A 16,895-nucleotide genomic window follows, 5' to 3' on the forward strand; every position below is an offset into this window, starting at 1 on the left:
CTAATATGGTCTTCTTATTGTTACTTAGTATGACATCAGTCAGCTTACCTTATGTGATGGATACATTTGTGGATGTAAGCTCATATTCTCATTTTATTTTGTTCTCTGATACACAAAGGTTTTTTTTGTTTAATGGTCTATACAGTTTACCGCATTGGTTGTTAGTGGTTATGTGCTTTGAAGTAAGTCAAAGTATGGCACTATGTAAGCAAATAGTATTTAATTGACCTCCCCTTCTAGCAAGAAATGTAGTGTCATTGTGGAGCTTTTTTGTAGGTCCATCACATATGTAAGTGTTCCTTAGCTTCATCGACAACGAACAACTTTCATTAAGAAAAAGTATGTAAGCATGTGCTTATGCTTGGCAATCAAGGATGGTTTTACTAGCATATAATCAAGTCATGTGGTGCACTTCTATGTTGCATATAGATTATACATCACAATACAACCTTGACAAGTCAGGTGTTTCACTACTCTACTGGAGGAAAGCTTGACTAAATATTCCACAATTTATCAGGGATCATCAACACTTCAAAATAGTTTTTCTACTATTATTGGCAATTCAGAGACTCAGGTGCAAATGGCTGAAGCAAAGTCATGATGGCTAGAATACCCTCTCCAAGGTATATGGGATCTCCAGTATATCACGTACTCTTATCTTTCCACTAACATAAGATATTACAAGTCTTGGTTACATTTTTGAATGGTACTTGCAACATACATGCCAAGCTTGTGTGCTGCCATACAAGCCACATTGAGTCCACCACCATTTGTTTATATAGAATTCAAGAGCTTAGGACCAACAAAGAAAGAGACTTGTTGGGAGAGCATGGGAGATTCCTAGTGGATGGACAGGGGAAACTTTGGGCGAGTTAGGTTCACAGATTTCAAACTCGCCCACCACATCCCATTCACCATTTTGGTGAATGTAGACAGAGCTGAGCATTGAGTCAAATCTCTACACAGCCAATTGATGCAGATAGGGGGAGAATGTGAGACGAGGAGGCAGTGATAAAAAACCAAACCACATAGTGCCCTTGTTGTGTGAGGTGTTGGCTGCTGGGTCTAATGTTTCCACATGGAGCTTTTTCAACAATTCTCACATATACAAGCTTTTGTACCCAAATAGAGTAAGGAAGTACTACATCAACAAGTTTACACAGGAGAAGAGACCTATTTGCCTCTGAATTCTTGCTTGAGTCAAGTGTGATATGTCCGTTAATCGCAGGTCCAATGTGAAGTTTATGGAGCCTGCAAGTTGAAGCTTCATGCCTCTTTCCATGGCTGCATTCAACACCTGCAATTCATACACTCAAAAATATATTCAAAATGTCGATTACAAAAAAATACTCAGACTTTTTTTTGGCTGAAGGCCGTGGTTTCTATATCGCATGTTGTTTCATTGCTTCCCATTCCATAGGCAAGGAGTATCTATTTTTTTAAATGGTGCACATCTCTTTCTTTGATGTGGGCAAGCACCACAGATGTCAGGGTTCAAACTCACGACCTTTGGGAAGGGTGGGTCAGGAGTTCATGCTGGCAGGAGCCTGATGATAGGTGAGTATATATCCCGTCAAAGCATAGTTGCAAGAAATGTCTGACCCTATGGAATGCAGAAACACTGTTTCCCATTCCCATAACTTTTCCTCACGATTGTATATACATCGTGGCGTTCCATTCCGTTCCCGATTCCTACCCTGTCCCGTTCTTGTTCTCTACTACACTCCTGTTCCCATTCCATGCAACTATGCATCAAAGTCACACAAAACTTGCACTTGGGCCCCATCCATGCTACATATGATTGGGCCTTTAGCTACAAGAGATTCTTGTCGGAAAGGAGTCACTAGGCCACCACACTTGAGAACATTGCTAGCCACACGCATGTCCTTTGCCTATGGTGGAATTTCAACTCATGCCCTTTCAGCTACAAGCGTGGATGACTTACTGTTAGAATAACTCACTGAGGCCAATGAGGTGATAGCCCAAGTGGTGAAGGTGTTTGCCTAGGACCAAGAGGTCCTGGGTTCAAAACCCCACAAGGTGCTTCCTTGGCGGCATCCCCTACAGGCAGGCACCAAACAATAACTACCGGATGATCTTGGGCCAAAGGCCAGTCGCGCGGGACTCACTGAGACCTTATACACTGTATAAACTTAGAGCCTTTCATATGTCACTGATTGTTTCATATATGCATTTATTAGAATATACCTCATGCAAGTTGAATTCACTGTAGGAATAATTTTCCATCAGAGAGAGCTGCAAAATAACATGTTTCAGTAAGTAAACCGTAAGTGTGAACACAAACCCCCCCCCCCTAATACATACATACATATGTATGTATATATACACACACTCACACACACACACACACATGTACACTGCAAAACAAAGAGTCCCATAGCCATATATAGAACCTTTTCTAAGCTTGGGTGGTTGCTTATAACCCTGCTCAGTGTAATGGCACATGAATCTGTGATGTTATTATTTGAAAGGCTTAACTCCTGCAAAGTTGAATTTTCCTGGGAAAAAATGTACAACATTAAAACATAACTTATGAAATATTGTGAGTTGCTGTTTTCTTTTGATAACATGCATGCATATTGTGAGTTGTGAGACATACAGCCCCAATGGACTCCTATATGGAAAGGTGTTCTGGGGCTTCAAGCAATCCTTGCAAAAAAAGTACAAAGAGGCAGCACGCCGCACATGGATACTGGCGAAACAGCAAGGGAAAAGGGTGCTTGGCATTATGCTGAGAGCACCCGGCTGACCTTCAACTACTTGTTTGCTTCCTGCTCCCTCGCAGCTTTGGGGAAAGGGAAGCCTCAGCTTATCATGGCATGTGCCACACTAATCCTTTGCTTCGCAGATTCCCAAATATGCTCATAAACCTCCATCACTCTATGCTGCATCCACCCGCTCAGAGTACATGTGGCACAAACAAAGATTGCCTCATATGGAGTCCTTCAAAGTGGCTTGCACCAAAAGCAAACACTCCTCCCACTTTGACTGCCAATCATGCACACAACTAGTTATAATTTTTATATGACCATTGTGGACTGGGTGAAAGGCACTGGAAAATTGCAATTTGGGCAGTGTTAAAATTTTCAAACAAGTCTCCGGTTCTTGTCAAAAGTCTCACCTCATTCCCTAAATAAAGTCACAAGTTCAAAAAGCAACATCTACTTTAAGGGGAAAAAAGCGAAAGCAAAACTGCAAAATGAAGTTTCTTTTTCCAGGAAAGAATCCTTCATAGGAGGCAAAAAACAAAGAGGGGAGGGGTATTTCTCTCCATGGCTGGCCACTCTCAGAGGGAAAACTACCTCATACAAGCCGGGGAAGAGGGGGGGGGAGGGGGGGAGCGGGAAGGGGGGTTGGAACACCGTCGGCTTGTAATGCTAAGTAATCTTGCTGGCTCGATCAGTGAGAAAGGGACCTGTGCGCCATGTGCGCCATGTGCGCAGGATGGCCTCTTACTGCCTATATATGTGATCCGACCCATCCTGAAGCTTCCCCCACTAACCATAGAGGGTATGAATGATGTCAGTCCAAATGAGTGGATGGACTCAACTGGGGGATGAGAGTACCCTCAATGGCCTCACTACAATGGGCCCACCATATATGCCTTGTAGCTATGCTGCTGATGATCTCCCACTTTGGACTGGTGCCCGGGGCCCAGGGCTCTGCCGACCTCCCAGGGTGGGGACTACCAATCCTGCAATGAGGGAGTGGGAGGGTCTTCCCCCTGCTGCCCAGCCTCAGTCACCCAGGCTACTGCCCCCCATGTTATAATACTTGGCACGGACTGCACCGTCGTGAATAGGTGAAGGATCCCCTCTGCCAAACCTGTTGAACTTTGGGACAGTCCCCCAGGCAGTGCCGCTGCGACTCTGTGGGGTGCCCGCAGCGAATGTGGCTTACAATGGCCAACCAAGTGCCGATAGTGAGGCTGCGGTGGGCCAACTCCCAGAGGAAGAGGGTGACCTTCCCAGGCCAATAGCTGACCCACAGCCGCTTCTAGAAATCTCCGAGGAAATGCCCTAGGATACCCAGTGGTCTGCCTCCACTGGGGTGCCATCAATCTCGTGAATCTGGATCCTGCAACCCATCCTCTCCATGTAATGAAAAAAGGGGGAGGTCAGGCCGTCCTTGCTGAAGGGGTCCTACCACTCCCACTCACCAGGGATCCCACTCGACGCGAGTCAGAGGTTGGCTCTCATAGTCACAAGGGACGGAAGGGACGGACGCTTGGAACGGAGGGACGCCGAGTTAGGACGGATCAGCAACAGGGAAGAAGGGGATGGTCGGACGTCCCCCTGGAGGCGTCCCTCACAAGGGACGGGGACGGCTGCAGGAACGGTGACGTCAGGGAGCCGTTGCGCGCAGTCTGCCTGTTTTTTTTGCCCGTTTCTAGCCGTTTGGGGACACCTTGGCCGTTTATGGATGTTTGGCTTGGCCGTTTGGGGATGCCTTGAGCCTTGAGCCTTGAGCCTTGAGGCTTGGCCTTTGAGGCTTGGGCCTTGAGGCTTGGGCCTTGCCTCTCTCTTGTCTTGGCCTTTAGGCTTGGGGCCTTGGGCCTTGGGCCTTGCCTCTCTCTCTTGCCTATCTAATATCTATATAAGAACAAGGCTACAAGCACACACACACCCCTTCAACTTTCAAGGCTTCAAGGCTTCAAGGCTTCAAAGTTCAAACAACTCTCTCTCAACTTTCAAGCCTCAAGCCTCAAGAGTCAAGCCACACTCTATGAGTGTATCTACTCTCTCTAGTCTCTCTCCTTCGAGCTTCTTCTAACTTCCAGCTTCCAACTTCCAAGTTCCAAGCCTCTCACACAAGGCCCTACTCTCTACTATCTAGACTCTCTCTCTCTCTCTCTCTCACCTCTCCCTCAAGCCTCTTGAGTCTTCCAACTTCCAAGGACCAAGCCTCTAGGCCTCTCTCTCTCTCTCTCTCTCTCATTGCTCAAGGCTCAAGCCATCTTCAACCATGGCATCCTTCTCACGTGCCGGGGCTTCCCGTAGAAGGACAATGAGATGGACATGGTGGGAGGAGGTTAACTACACCCCATCCGCTCATGGAGGCGGTTCTTGGCCATGGGCATGCAAGCTTTGCCCGTACCGGCGAACGGGTGGCGCCGACGAAGTGCGAGCCCACCTCTTGCATGAGAGTGGGCATGAGGTGAGGTTTTGCACGAATGTCATGCCCGAGAAGAGATGGGAACTTCTTGACAAGCTTGCCGTCTACAAGGCGGTCGAAGTGGCAAGGACACCACGAGTGGCCGTGGATCCCGCGACGATGGGGAGAGGAACTCAAGTCTCTACAATGGAGTCATGTGGTGGATCGGGATCATGCATGCCATCACCTTCACCATCGAGTCAGAATGTTGCTCTATTCATGACGCCGGCACCCTCCATCTCCACGGCCTCTCAACCATTACGTGGCCCACGGTGACAATCTACACTTGGGGAGAACTGGAACCCCAAGTTGAAGGAGGAGGTGGATATGGCGGTGGCCCGCTTCTTCTTCCCACGACCACATTGCCTTTGAAGCGGCTAGGAAAGTGTAATCGATCATTGCTAATTCATCATTCATGTTTTCATCATCCTAGTCTCCTTCTCATTAGTAACTTGCTTTCTTGAATAGGTCGGAATACTTAAAGGTCATGGTTAAGAAGTGTCATGTGCACAGTGTGTATCTACCGTGTGCTACACGCATGCAAGACTAGTTTCGAGGCTTGGGGAAGCTTGGAACTAGGCAGGCTGATTGACGAGCTGAGTTAGGGAAATACTAACGGGCGGGCACCCAAGTATGGAAGGGCAGGCGCCCAAGTGTGGACGCCCGATGACCGGCCAAGAGCCTATAAAAGGGTGGCCAAGATTAGTTATTGGGATATAGAGAATCTTGCGAGTTTGTGAGAGCTCTATGGTCTTGGAGCCTGGATCTAGTGCAAACGTGCACCTGCTTTACGCAGCCGAGGCCGACAGCAGTCTCGAGGCCCGTGAGGGCAGCTTCGTGGCGGTATGGGACGTCGCGAGGGGGAGATTGGTCGGTACGTCATCCTAGTTAGCTCAGCTCGTGGCTTGGTGGGGACAGCCAAGACTATGGGCTTGCCCACGGCTGTCATGGTTGGGAGGTGAGTCAGGCCTGCACCCCCATGTTGTTTGTTTGTTCGTTTGTTTTTGCAGGATTCGAGTCTCGAACCAAGAACGATCACGAGGAGATCCGTGGGGATTTGACAGTGGTATCAGAGCATACCTCGTGAACGAGCAAGTCGGTAGGTAGAGAAGATGAGGTCGAAGAAAGGTATGTGTTAAAAAGCTTGCTGTTTTTTCTGTGCACAGTATGAGTTTTTTCTTCATCAAAGAAACCCATGTTGATGGGAGATGGTAGTATTAGAAGGGTCGTTTGCTTTGCAAAGAAGAGAGACTTGTTTGTGCAAACGCATGAACTGCAAGGAGAGAATCAGAAAAAGCATGTTGCTTTTCATTGAACGAATGAGCGTTAGAGCACGTGTGAGAAGGTGGGCAGGTTTGTGCGCTCGATGGCAGGAGACGCTGGTTGGCTATCGGAGGCTGGCACGCAGGCGCATGTGCCTGCGTAGCCAGGCGGCCAGGCCTGCCAAGCTAGGCGGCCAGGCCTGCCAAGCCAGGCGGCTTGCGCAGCCAGCCCAGGCAGCGCAACAGCGCCTATGCCAGGCGGCCAGGCCTGCGTAGCCGGTCCGGGCAGCGCCCAGGCCCACGTGGACTGGTGGCCACACCTATACGTAGGATGGCGAGGAGGCGCAAGATGTCGGCAGCCGTCGGCTAGGCGAGCAAGCGCCGGCAGCACTCGACGTCAGCAACGCAGCAGGGCACCGGCTAATCTTGGAGGGGGGAAAAAAAAGCAAGGAAAGCACGTTTTTTTAAAGAGCTTTCGCTTTTCTGAGTTTAATTTGTTTAAAAAAGTTTTAAAAGACCCCTCCTCCAAGGTTTAAAAGTGTTTATTTTTTTAAGAACTTATTATATATATATATATATATATATATATATATATATATATATATATTCAAGAAAAAAAAAACACAAAAGCAAAGCAAAAGCTAAGCCTAGCTTTTGGAGATTTTTGGCTTTTGGAAAACCTTTATAAACCCCCTCACGAGGGCTTCTTGCCACACATCTCTCAAGTTTTCAAGCTCTCAAGCTCTCAAGTTCCCTCGCACTTTTATTGTGCAAAGATCGAATTTTCTCTCCACGTACCCTCTTCACGATGTCGACCCAAGAATCGGAGTTGGAGCCCCTTGTGGAACGCGAAGGCTTGCCGGCTACGGAAGTTACCGATGCCGATCTTTTTGACGATTTTGTGTCAAAATCAGATTTCCAAGAGTTCAAAGTAGCTCTCAAAGCTTCTTCGACGGAACGTCAGGCACAAATCGCAGCCCAGATGCAAGCTTTGCAGAACTCCATCGCTATATTGACCACTACCCTCTCTACTTTCTCGGGTATAGATACCTTCGCTTTAGCTTTAGGCCCCAACATTACTTTGGAACCGTTCGGGGGCGAGCAAAAGCAACGCGCCAAGGAGATCGTGGACACGTGGCTACATAAGTGGCAAGTTCACTTTCAGTTTCATCCATATGATGCTGGAAAGAGGATCCAATTAGTAGCAGGTTTCCTGTCTGGCAAAGCTTTGCTTTGGTGGAAGGAACTCAACCCTAAGCCAACGACTTGGGCACAATTTGAAGACGTCTTCAAAAAAGAATTCCTCAAGAAAGAGGATGATTATGATGTTGTTGCCCGGTTTTCAGCTTTGACCATGACCTCGCAGCACCTCACTTATGAGGTCTACCTCCAGAAGTTTCGTGACTTGCAGATGAAAGCTACAAAGATGGATCCCACTACTCTTTTGGGGTTTTTCGTAGTAGCTGGTTTACCAGACTCGTACCGATTCCAGGTTTAAAATAACAAATGTAAAACACTGGACGAGGCCATTCATTCAGCTCGTATCTATGATGATACGATGGTCTCTTCCAAGTCAAAACCCGTTACCGAGCAGGGGAACAAGCATAAAAGAAAGTTCTCCGCACCTATGGCTAACACGATAGAAGGAAAATCTTCGGACCAACCTTCGAAGAGTTCAAGTTTGACACCAGCGAAGAAGAAAACGACTCCTTAGGGCTTTAAAGCTCAAGAAGGAAGGACGTCGTTTTATCTGCGAAAAAAAAGGACACATGCGTAACGAGTGCCCAAAGCAAAAGGGTACCAAGACAAACGCAGGACCCAAGCCAAAGGCAGCTAACCAATTGTCTTTGACAGGTACGTCAATTACTGTACTTTCTCGCCCTAGTACTTGTTCTGATTGTCTGTTCAATTCTAAGGTATTTGGCTTGCATGATCTTCTCCGAGTTTATGGAGAAGTGAATGGCCATAAAATTCACATTCTTTTAGACCCTGGCAGTTCGCATAACTTTGTTAACTACAAACTTGTGCAGAAATTGAGTCTTGATACGACACTCAACGACCATACCTATGAGGTACGCCTACCTGCGGTAAGGCAAGTTTGGGATCGCAAGGTGGAGATGCTTCCAATCCAGATTCAGGACTACAACGATACTCTGGAATGCTATGTAATGCATATGGAAAATATAGACTTGTTATTAGAGATTGAGTGGTTTAAGACTCTTGAAGTCCAGATAGATTGGTCTAGTCATATTTTTTTCTTTTCAGCATAGGGACACCAAGTATAGTATTTTAGGTGATTGTATTCATCCCTCTCAGGAATCTCTTGTAAATACAATTGATTTTGGAAATATAATGGATTCTTCTTTGTATACCGCTTTCCATTGTGTATTGATTCCACTTTCTTCTTTACTCATCCCTTCCATGGATGTGAATGAATTAAGTGTGTTTGAAAGCAAAGAATTACAGAAGATACTTGATTCGTTTCAAGACGTATTTCCTAAGGAACTGCCATCGGGTTTACCACCTGAACGGGCAATAGATCATCGTATTGACTTGATCCCTAGTGCTCATCCTGTGAGTATTCCACCTTATAGGATGAGCCAAGTTGAGGAAGATGAGTTGGCTAAACAACTCGAAGATTATTTAAGGATGGGCCAGATCCGTCCAAGTAAATTACCTTGGGGTGCACTTGTGTTGCTTAGGAGAAAGAAGGACAATACCTGGAGAATGTGTATAGATTACAAGAGATTGAACAAGCTGACCATTAAGAACCGTTATCCTCTCCCTAGATCAGATGACCTGATTGACCGGTTAGCGGGAGCGAAATATTTCACGAAGATAGATTTACGTACTGGCTATCACCACTTTTCATTACGTTCCACTTAATCCAAAACTAGAAAGCATTGGAGGAACTCTTGTTTTTTCTCAGGTACTTGCCAGTCAACAAGAATAAGAAAAAAAGGGGGGGGAAATGAATGTTGGAAATAAGTGCTCAATAGGAGTACTTTTAGTCTTGGTCATCTCAGTGTATGCCACGTGGCACCTCTATAATTGTCCCATAAGTCACTCTACTCTATCTTGTACTTCTCACCTATATATTGTGGGTGTGCCACGTGGCACCTCTATAATTGTCCCATAAGTCACTCTACTCTATCTTGTACTTCTCACCTATATATTGTGGGTGTCACATCAATGAAAGTATCTATCTTGTGTCTTGTCTACACTCATCTCAAGGTATGTCTAAGCTTTGTGTTTCCTTTTTAGTCTTGCTCTCATTTCAGTTTCAGTTTTAGCTTTGTCTCTCCCCCATTTTTCTTACAATGAATGGAGACATCCAAAAAAGGACTATTCGTGTAGAATTCTAACCTGCAACCAAAGAAAGACTGATGTAGCACCTTCTGAAGTAAGCTTGTTACCACTCAAGTCAAGCTTCTGCAAGACATCACAGATAAGAGTTCTCTACTACCACACACAACACATATGTATCAAGGACAATATCAACCAATAGCTCGTGGCGACTTTCACATATGAGCAGTAAACACAAACCTGAATCTGAGATAAGCAGCTCAAGCTCTTGACCAAAATTTTGGTTCGAACATCATTTAGCTCACACTTGGCATATTGCAGGCGCTTCAGGCCTCTTGGCAGTCCACTCATGATGAGATCTCTCATAGATACTTCAAATTTAGAAACTTCCCCTGATCCATTGAGGTCATCGTGCATGCTCCTGGCTGTAGGTGGTGAAATAGCAGGCACTGATGACTGCAAAGACTTGTTCATAACTTTGAAGTTACCTGAAACACATTTCTATATGATTGAAATTTAATTCTTCTGTTGAGGATATATACATTGTATTAACAATTGAAAAATGATGCAAGTCAGTGAATCCTAACATGATGCCTAGTGAAGCTCCTACAAGTCTATCTATATGTGCACATGCATGCCCGCATGCATGCATGTGTGAGTGCGTGTGTGTGTGTCTAGCTGTCGTCTTCAGTCCCCTATCTCAGTTGCATTTTGTGGAGAGACGTGTAGCCTCTTTTCTGCCTGCCTCTGTGTGTGTGCGTGTGTGTGTGTGTGTGTGTGCCTGTGTGAGACCGGTGTGTGTGAGTGTGTGTATGTGGTGGACTATCTTTGTTCGTCTGCCTGTAGAGACAGAGAAGATCTGTTCAAGCGACCTGTACAGCAACTGTGCAAGGGGTCTCCTTCAGCTGTGTGCAGCTATGCACGTGTGTGTGTGTGTTGTGTGTTGGGGAAAACTTTGACTGCACTGTCGTAGATGCGTTCTCGACTCTCGGTCCAAGCAAGTCGGTCACTTCCTGTAACCTGCTTCCTCGCCTGTGTGTGTGTGGGGTACCTGCGTTTTAGAGTTTCAGCAAAAAAACGAACTGCACTGTGGCTGCATTTTAGGGTTTCTGCACCTTGTGTGCATGTGTTGGTTTTTTCTATACAGTCTCTCAGCTATGGACCCAATTCAAACTTTCAAGCCTGGAGATAAAAAGGAGAACAAGTGCTCATTGGAGATTCGGATGCTTGCCCTTTACACTGTGACAATCCTGAATTGCAGCCGTTTGCAGACACTCTCCATGAAGGTTTTACTGAAATCAAAAAAGTTTCGGAAACTCCTGCACCTCAATTCCGTGTCAAAGTTCCTGGACATGTAATGCTTTAATCCTGTGATGGATTTGGCTCAGAAGGCTGTAGTCCTTTTTTTCCCTATGAAAATGCCAGACCCAGTCCCATAGTCGCTTAAAGCATTGCTTGGGGGTTGTTTTGTAGCCCGTGTGCATAAAGCTGACCTTGGCTTTTTTGAAGTGATATTCATAGATCCACAATACAAGCAAACGCTGTTGGAAGAATTGCCTTTGTTTTGTGGTCAGCAACTAGTGCATGTTTACCCTTGGCTGCCAACTAAGGACTATCAGAGTCTCATAAGGCACAAGTGCCCTCTACGGGTGGAGGTAGTTGATCTCCCGCTTTATTGTCGAGCCGCACTACCATTTTTGGCAGAAGCATTGGGCAAAGTTGTATGCCCCCCACGCTCGAATGGAAATGTCAATAAGTTTTGCATATTGTGGGATACTGATAAACCCACACCGCTAGATGTTGCCTTTGGTGTGAAAATGATTGGCATACCCTCCCAGGATCTCTTTTTTAAACTTAAATCGGAAAGATTTGTTGGCTCTTGCTTCACTTGTGGCAACTTTGGTCATATGCAATCAGAGTGCCTGATTGTGCTATTGCAACCACCGGTTGCTGCAATGCAATCGAATGAGAACACTCCGGTTGGAACAGTGCAACCCCAAAAGGTGAAAAATGTACAATAGACCCCAAATGCCAACATGGACAGAGGAAAAATAAAAGTTGCATCCACTAGTTATCCTATGCAAAAACCTAAGGAGAAATTAAAGCAGGATACAAATGCTTGGTAGAATCCCCCAAAAAAATAGCAAGACCGAGACCTGCTATCTTGTGCAATTAGACAGAGGTTGCTTCGACTAGTGGACGTCACACCAATGAAATAGCTAATGATGTTACGGGTATTAGTCAACTTTGGTCAATAGTTGTCATGGCTGATCCATTATATGAGCAAACCCAAACACTACTACTTGCAAATGTTGTGCATGACCGTGGAAATGCAAGTGATTCAAATGCTATGGTTAATGTTGAGCATGGCTATGTGGGGAGCCAAGCAACCATGTTGGTGGAAATTTAGAGCTGTTGCTCCCATTACAAAACATGTAAATATGTATATACCACTTAGATGTTTGACATATAATGTACAAGGTCTCTATCAAATAAATAAATGGAGGCTGATTTGGGCTTACATACATAGAACTCAGCCGCAAATAGTTTGCTTGCAAGAACACAACTAGCATTCCTTTGATCAGAGGGAAGGTTGCTTTGTGGGTTTTCGTATCTTTTATGCCGATAATCATGCTTTTTCTGGGGCTACTATATTGGTTAGGCATGAGCTGCAGCCTCAACTAGCCTATAATGATCCTCAAGGCAGATGGATGATCATTCAATGTATGGTCAATGGTGAAATATTTGAGTTTGCAACTGTATAAGCTTCACAAACATCTACAATCCGAGCTCAAATGTGGCAACAATTGCAAGCATATCCATGGGTCACAAATGCTTTCTTATATAATTCACCAGACTATGAAGACAATAGCTCTCATAGATCACACATGATTGCTTTTGAGAAAAGGACATGGCAAAATGTACTTTGAAGCATGAAAGCATGTGATGCCTACCCAAAAAGGATTCCATCGCAATGCAATCAATGGCTACTGGGCCAAATTGGACCGATGATATATGCTAAATGGAGATTAGTTTGATGCCTTTACTTGTACTTTGCCCATAGACTTCTCCATGCAAACTTCAGATCATTTCCCTTTACGGATGACTTTGTATTTTGGCATGACTTTGCATAAAGTTTTGGTGGAGGCTGAAATTCAGCTTGCAGAGCTCCACATGCATATAGATGTAGATTTGGCATGGTACACATTTGCAATCAGACTACTCCAGGATGTTATTCAACAATATGGGAAATGGTATATGGGCATAGAAAGGTAAAATGTGTTGAATGCAAAATCAACAATACAATTACTGACGGAGTATAGTCAGTATAGGAGACTGAATGCTCAGGAGCAAGATGATCTTCTAGAGGCCCCAAATTTCCTGAAACGCAATGATGCCAAGAAACTTCAAAAATGGCAAATTACGGCAAGACAAAAAACTCTCAAGGATAAAAGGTTGCTCTTCAAAGCCCTTCTTTAAGAATATGCATACTTCCAAGCAAAGTCAGTCCATTCATAGACTCAAAAAGGACAATGGGCAATGAACTCAAAATAAACATTAGCTAGATATAGAAGTATTGAACCATTTTGCTGCCCTTTTTGATTCACCTATATAGCCATTGGAGCAAACCCTACATGCGCATCGCATTCTTTTGCAACAGGTTAACCAAATTGTTACACCTCAGAAAGCAATGGAAATGGAAGTGTCTTTTATAGAGGAAGAGTTGCATGATGCCTTGTGTGGTTTAGGAAAATGAAAATCTCCTAGCTAGGATGGCTTTACAGTAGAGTTCTTTCTTGAGTATTGGGATTCACTAAAAAATGAAGTGCTTTATATGATTAATATTTGTTGGCACTCTGGTGTGCTTCTAGCCTCTTGGAAGTAAGGGCTAGTGCGTTTGCTCCCTAAAAGATAGCTATGTGATAAACTGACAGATTGGAGACCTATCACCCTTATGCCTATCATTTAAAAGCTAGTAGCTAAAATGTTGTTAACCTTGCATGTGTGTCGTGTTCTTTTGCAACAAGTTAACCAAATTGTTACACGAAGTGTCTTTTATAGAGGAAGAGTTGCATGATGCCCTGCGTGGCTTAGGAAAATGGAAATCTCTTGGATGGGATGGCTTTACAGTAGGGTTCTTCTTTCTTGAGTATCGGGATTCAAAAAAAATGAAGTGCTTTATATGATTAATATTTGTTGGCACTCTCGTGTGCTTCCAGCCTCTTGGAAGCAAGGGCTTGTGCATTTGCTCCCTAAAAAACACCTATGTGATAAATTGACAGATTGGAGACCTATCACACTTATGCCTATCATTTACAAGCTAGTTGCTAAAATGCTGGTCAACAAATTGAAAGATGTCCTTCATGATGGTTTGCATCCTCTTCAATATGGTTTGTGCCTAAGCGGCAAATCATGGATAACATTGCAAATCCTTACATGGGCATTGAGTATGCTAAATACACAAATCACGATATACTCATAATGCAAATAGATATTGGAAAGGCGTTTGACACAGTTCAATGGCAATTCATACCTCAAGTGATGGACAAAATGGGTTTTGGTCCAAAAATGAGGAATATCATATACTAGCTCTACGAGGAAGAGACAACCCAATGTATTATTGGAAATGAACTCTCTTCTCCATGGAAGCTTGGACGATCTGTGAGACGACGATGTTCACTAAATGCCTTGCTTTATGCGATAGCTACTCACCCAATGCTCTTGTACATGGACAATTTGATTGTAGAAGGGGGGCTACATGGTATTGACATTACAAGAGCTAATCAATTTGTTAGTCAAGCGTATGCAGATGATTCCTCCTCCTTTCCCAGGAACACACAACATGATGTCAATGCATCATGGATACATTGAAGCTATATTCATCTGTTGAGCCAAAACGCAAGCAATTACAATCTGACTTGCAGCCTTTCGTTGTGACAATCCAGAACTGCAGCAGTTCTAGGACACTCTTGAGGAAGGATTTGCAGACATTCAACAAGCACGGGATGTGCATGTGCTGGATTTTCGTTTGAAAATCCCGGGGCATGTTCTTTTTGATCTTGTGACGAAACTGTCACAGAAAGTAGTAATTCTTTTCTTCCCTGATAAAATGCTTGTTGCAATAGATGCTGGTCAATGGATAAAAGCCAGGCTTGGGGGATGCTTCGTGGAAGGGGTTTACTTTGCAGGCTCAGAGAAAGAGGACGGGGCAAGGGGGGTTGCTACGGGAAGAGTTGGCGGCGAGGATGGATGATGAGGAGGGAGGGGGAGGGGAGTAGGTGGAGGGGGGTGGGGAGACGGGGAAGAGGGAGATAGGAGTGGTTGGGAGTGATCCATCAGAGAGGGAGGGTGCAGGGAGGGGCTCGCCGGGGGTTCAATGGGGCCAGCTGGCCTCACTGGAAACTGAGAACTGAAGTCGTCTCGGCAGGGTAACGGCCGCCAAACAAAAGGGGCCGGAGGTGGGACCCTTGTAGTGACTGGAGGGGGCCCATCGCTGACGGGTGGGTGCTGCAATAATCGCTCGAAACGGTTCTTTGACAGAACCGAATCCTCTTGTACTCTACCAACCTGGCGCGCCGTGGCGATGGTGCTCAGCTTTGGAAGTCGGCTAGCGGCCCTGGCACTGGCCAACAGTCTGCCACTCTCCGGTAGCAGAGTCGTCCGCAGTCGGGTCCTGGTGCTCGGCTGCCTGAGAGCCTGCCTCTCTCTCTCTTCCCCTTGATGATGATTTGAGCTGGGGCTATGTGGTTGGGGGGGGGGGGTCTCCTGGACTGGTGCCAAGGGCAAGCTCTGGCGAGATGTCCCATCTGCTTGCAAATGAAGCATTGGCCAGGAAGGCCTGAGTACTCCACTCTCTGCAGGATGGGGTCTTGTCGAAGAGAAGGAAGGGATATGATGTGAGGCACTGTCTCCGGCGAAGCAATACTGGCCGTCCGTGCGAGGGATGAAGCTATAGTGGGGGGGGATTCCATCACTCTCCCAATGGCTCCACCAATCACCGGGAGAAGAGGAAGGTATTCCTTCTTGAGGCTGTCATGGGAAAGCCTGAAACGCCAGCCAGTGGATTGGATGGAGCGTCAAAGCCGTGCTGCCACCTCACAAAGAAGGCCTAGGCCGTACACCATGCGACGGGTCTCAATTGCGTAACTCAATCTAATGCCGTTGGCGAGTCAAACTCAACCTGGTAGTAACCGTGCCCCCAAGGATGAATGTCTGTGATCTTTGCAGGCACTCTAAGGTGGCTAGCCTGTAGAAGATCTCTGCGTTGTCTGCGCATAGGGCGGCTACCAACAATCTAGTATACCAGAGTGGAGGCCTCTAAAGATGCAACTGTCGTAGTGAGGAGCTGGACGTCCGCTTCTGAGAAAGATAGGTAAGGGATGATGGTCTCAGTTGGGCATGACGGAGCGGCTGCCATGGAGTCCTCCTGAGGGGTGAAGACCAGAAGTGGCCAAGGCTTGCCAAACGAGAAATGCCCAAGAACAAAGAAACTTTTTTTTTTTTTTTTTGGGGGGAGGGGGGGGCAGCTCAATGGAATTCAATTGACTCAATTTCTGAGAATAACTGATTACTTCTTCCAAGCCTTCAGCCTACCCCCTAACCTTCTTCATTTAACATTAGGCCACCTCAATCACTAGCCTAGACCCCAATAGACTTCTAAAATATACATATCCAACCACATATTATAAGACATGTACACCCCTGCCCCCCCCCCCCCCCCCCCCCGCAAAAAAAAAGACAAACAAACAAACAAAGCAAAAAATTTGCATATTATCCATGTACTCTCCTAAATGAATGAAATGAGTGATCAATTGCATTATCACACACAATGGGATTTTTAGCTTTTTAAGAAAACATATTCAGCTACAATAATACCATCAAGTATTAACTCCTCTAGAGCAGCTTCTTGTAATGCCTCTACAACCTCCAAGGCCACCCATGCGCCGACAACATTTTCACGTACATCAAGAACCTTAAGTGTCCTGCAAGTCAAACACAATCCCAACTCTCAATGCACATGGAGTTAGAACCAACAGAATGGGACCCAAGGTGAAGACATAGCAATCACCTGACAGAAGGAAGTGCTCGAGTAATAGCAGAAAACCCTGACGTCTCTATGTTGTTATAAGCAAGGCAAAGGACCTGGATTCT

General features: G+C 45.6%; 1 protein-coding gene across 3 annotated transcripts in view; it reads right to left on the reverse strand.

Annotated features, from left to right (window-relative positions):
* Positions 1-530: 530 nt before the first annotated feature.
* Positions 531-16,895, reverse strand: part of LOC147639932 (uncharacterized) — a 77,883-nt gene continuing 61,518 nt past the window's right edge. For all 3 annotated transcript variants that reach the window (XM_086775460.1, XM_086775468.1, XM_086775474.1), the window contains 7 exons: positions 16,813-16,893; positions 16,620-16,726; positions 9,984-10,231; positions 9,804-9,869; positions 2,415-2,519; positions 2,209-2,256; positions 531-1,297 (listed from right to left, as the gene is read on the reverse strand). In XM_086775460.1, coding sequence (XP_086631586.1) covers positions 1,142-1,297; positions 2,209-2,256; positions 2,415-2,519; positions 9,804-9,869; positions 9,984-10,231; positions 16,620-16,726; positions 16,813-16,893 — 811 coding nt within the window. In that variant the 3' untranslated portion in view covers positions 531-1,141. The remainder of the gene's footprint in view (positions 1,298-2,208; positions 2,257-2,414; positions 2,520-9,803; positions 9,870-9,983; positions 10,232-16,619; positions 16,727-16,812; positions 16,894-16,895) is intronic.

The sequence above is a fragment of the Cibotium barometz genome, chromosome 3, assembly GCF_041138505.1.
Source record: "Cibotium barometz isolate CiBa-2024 chromosome 3, ASM4113850v1, whole genome shotgun sequence".
Lineage (NCBI taxonomy): Eukaryota > Viridiplantae > Streptophyta > Polypodiopsida > Cyatheales > Cibotiaceae > Cibotium > Cibotium barometz.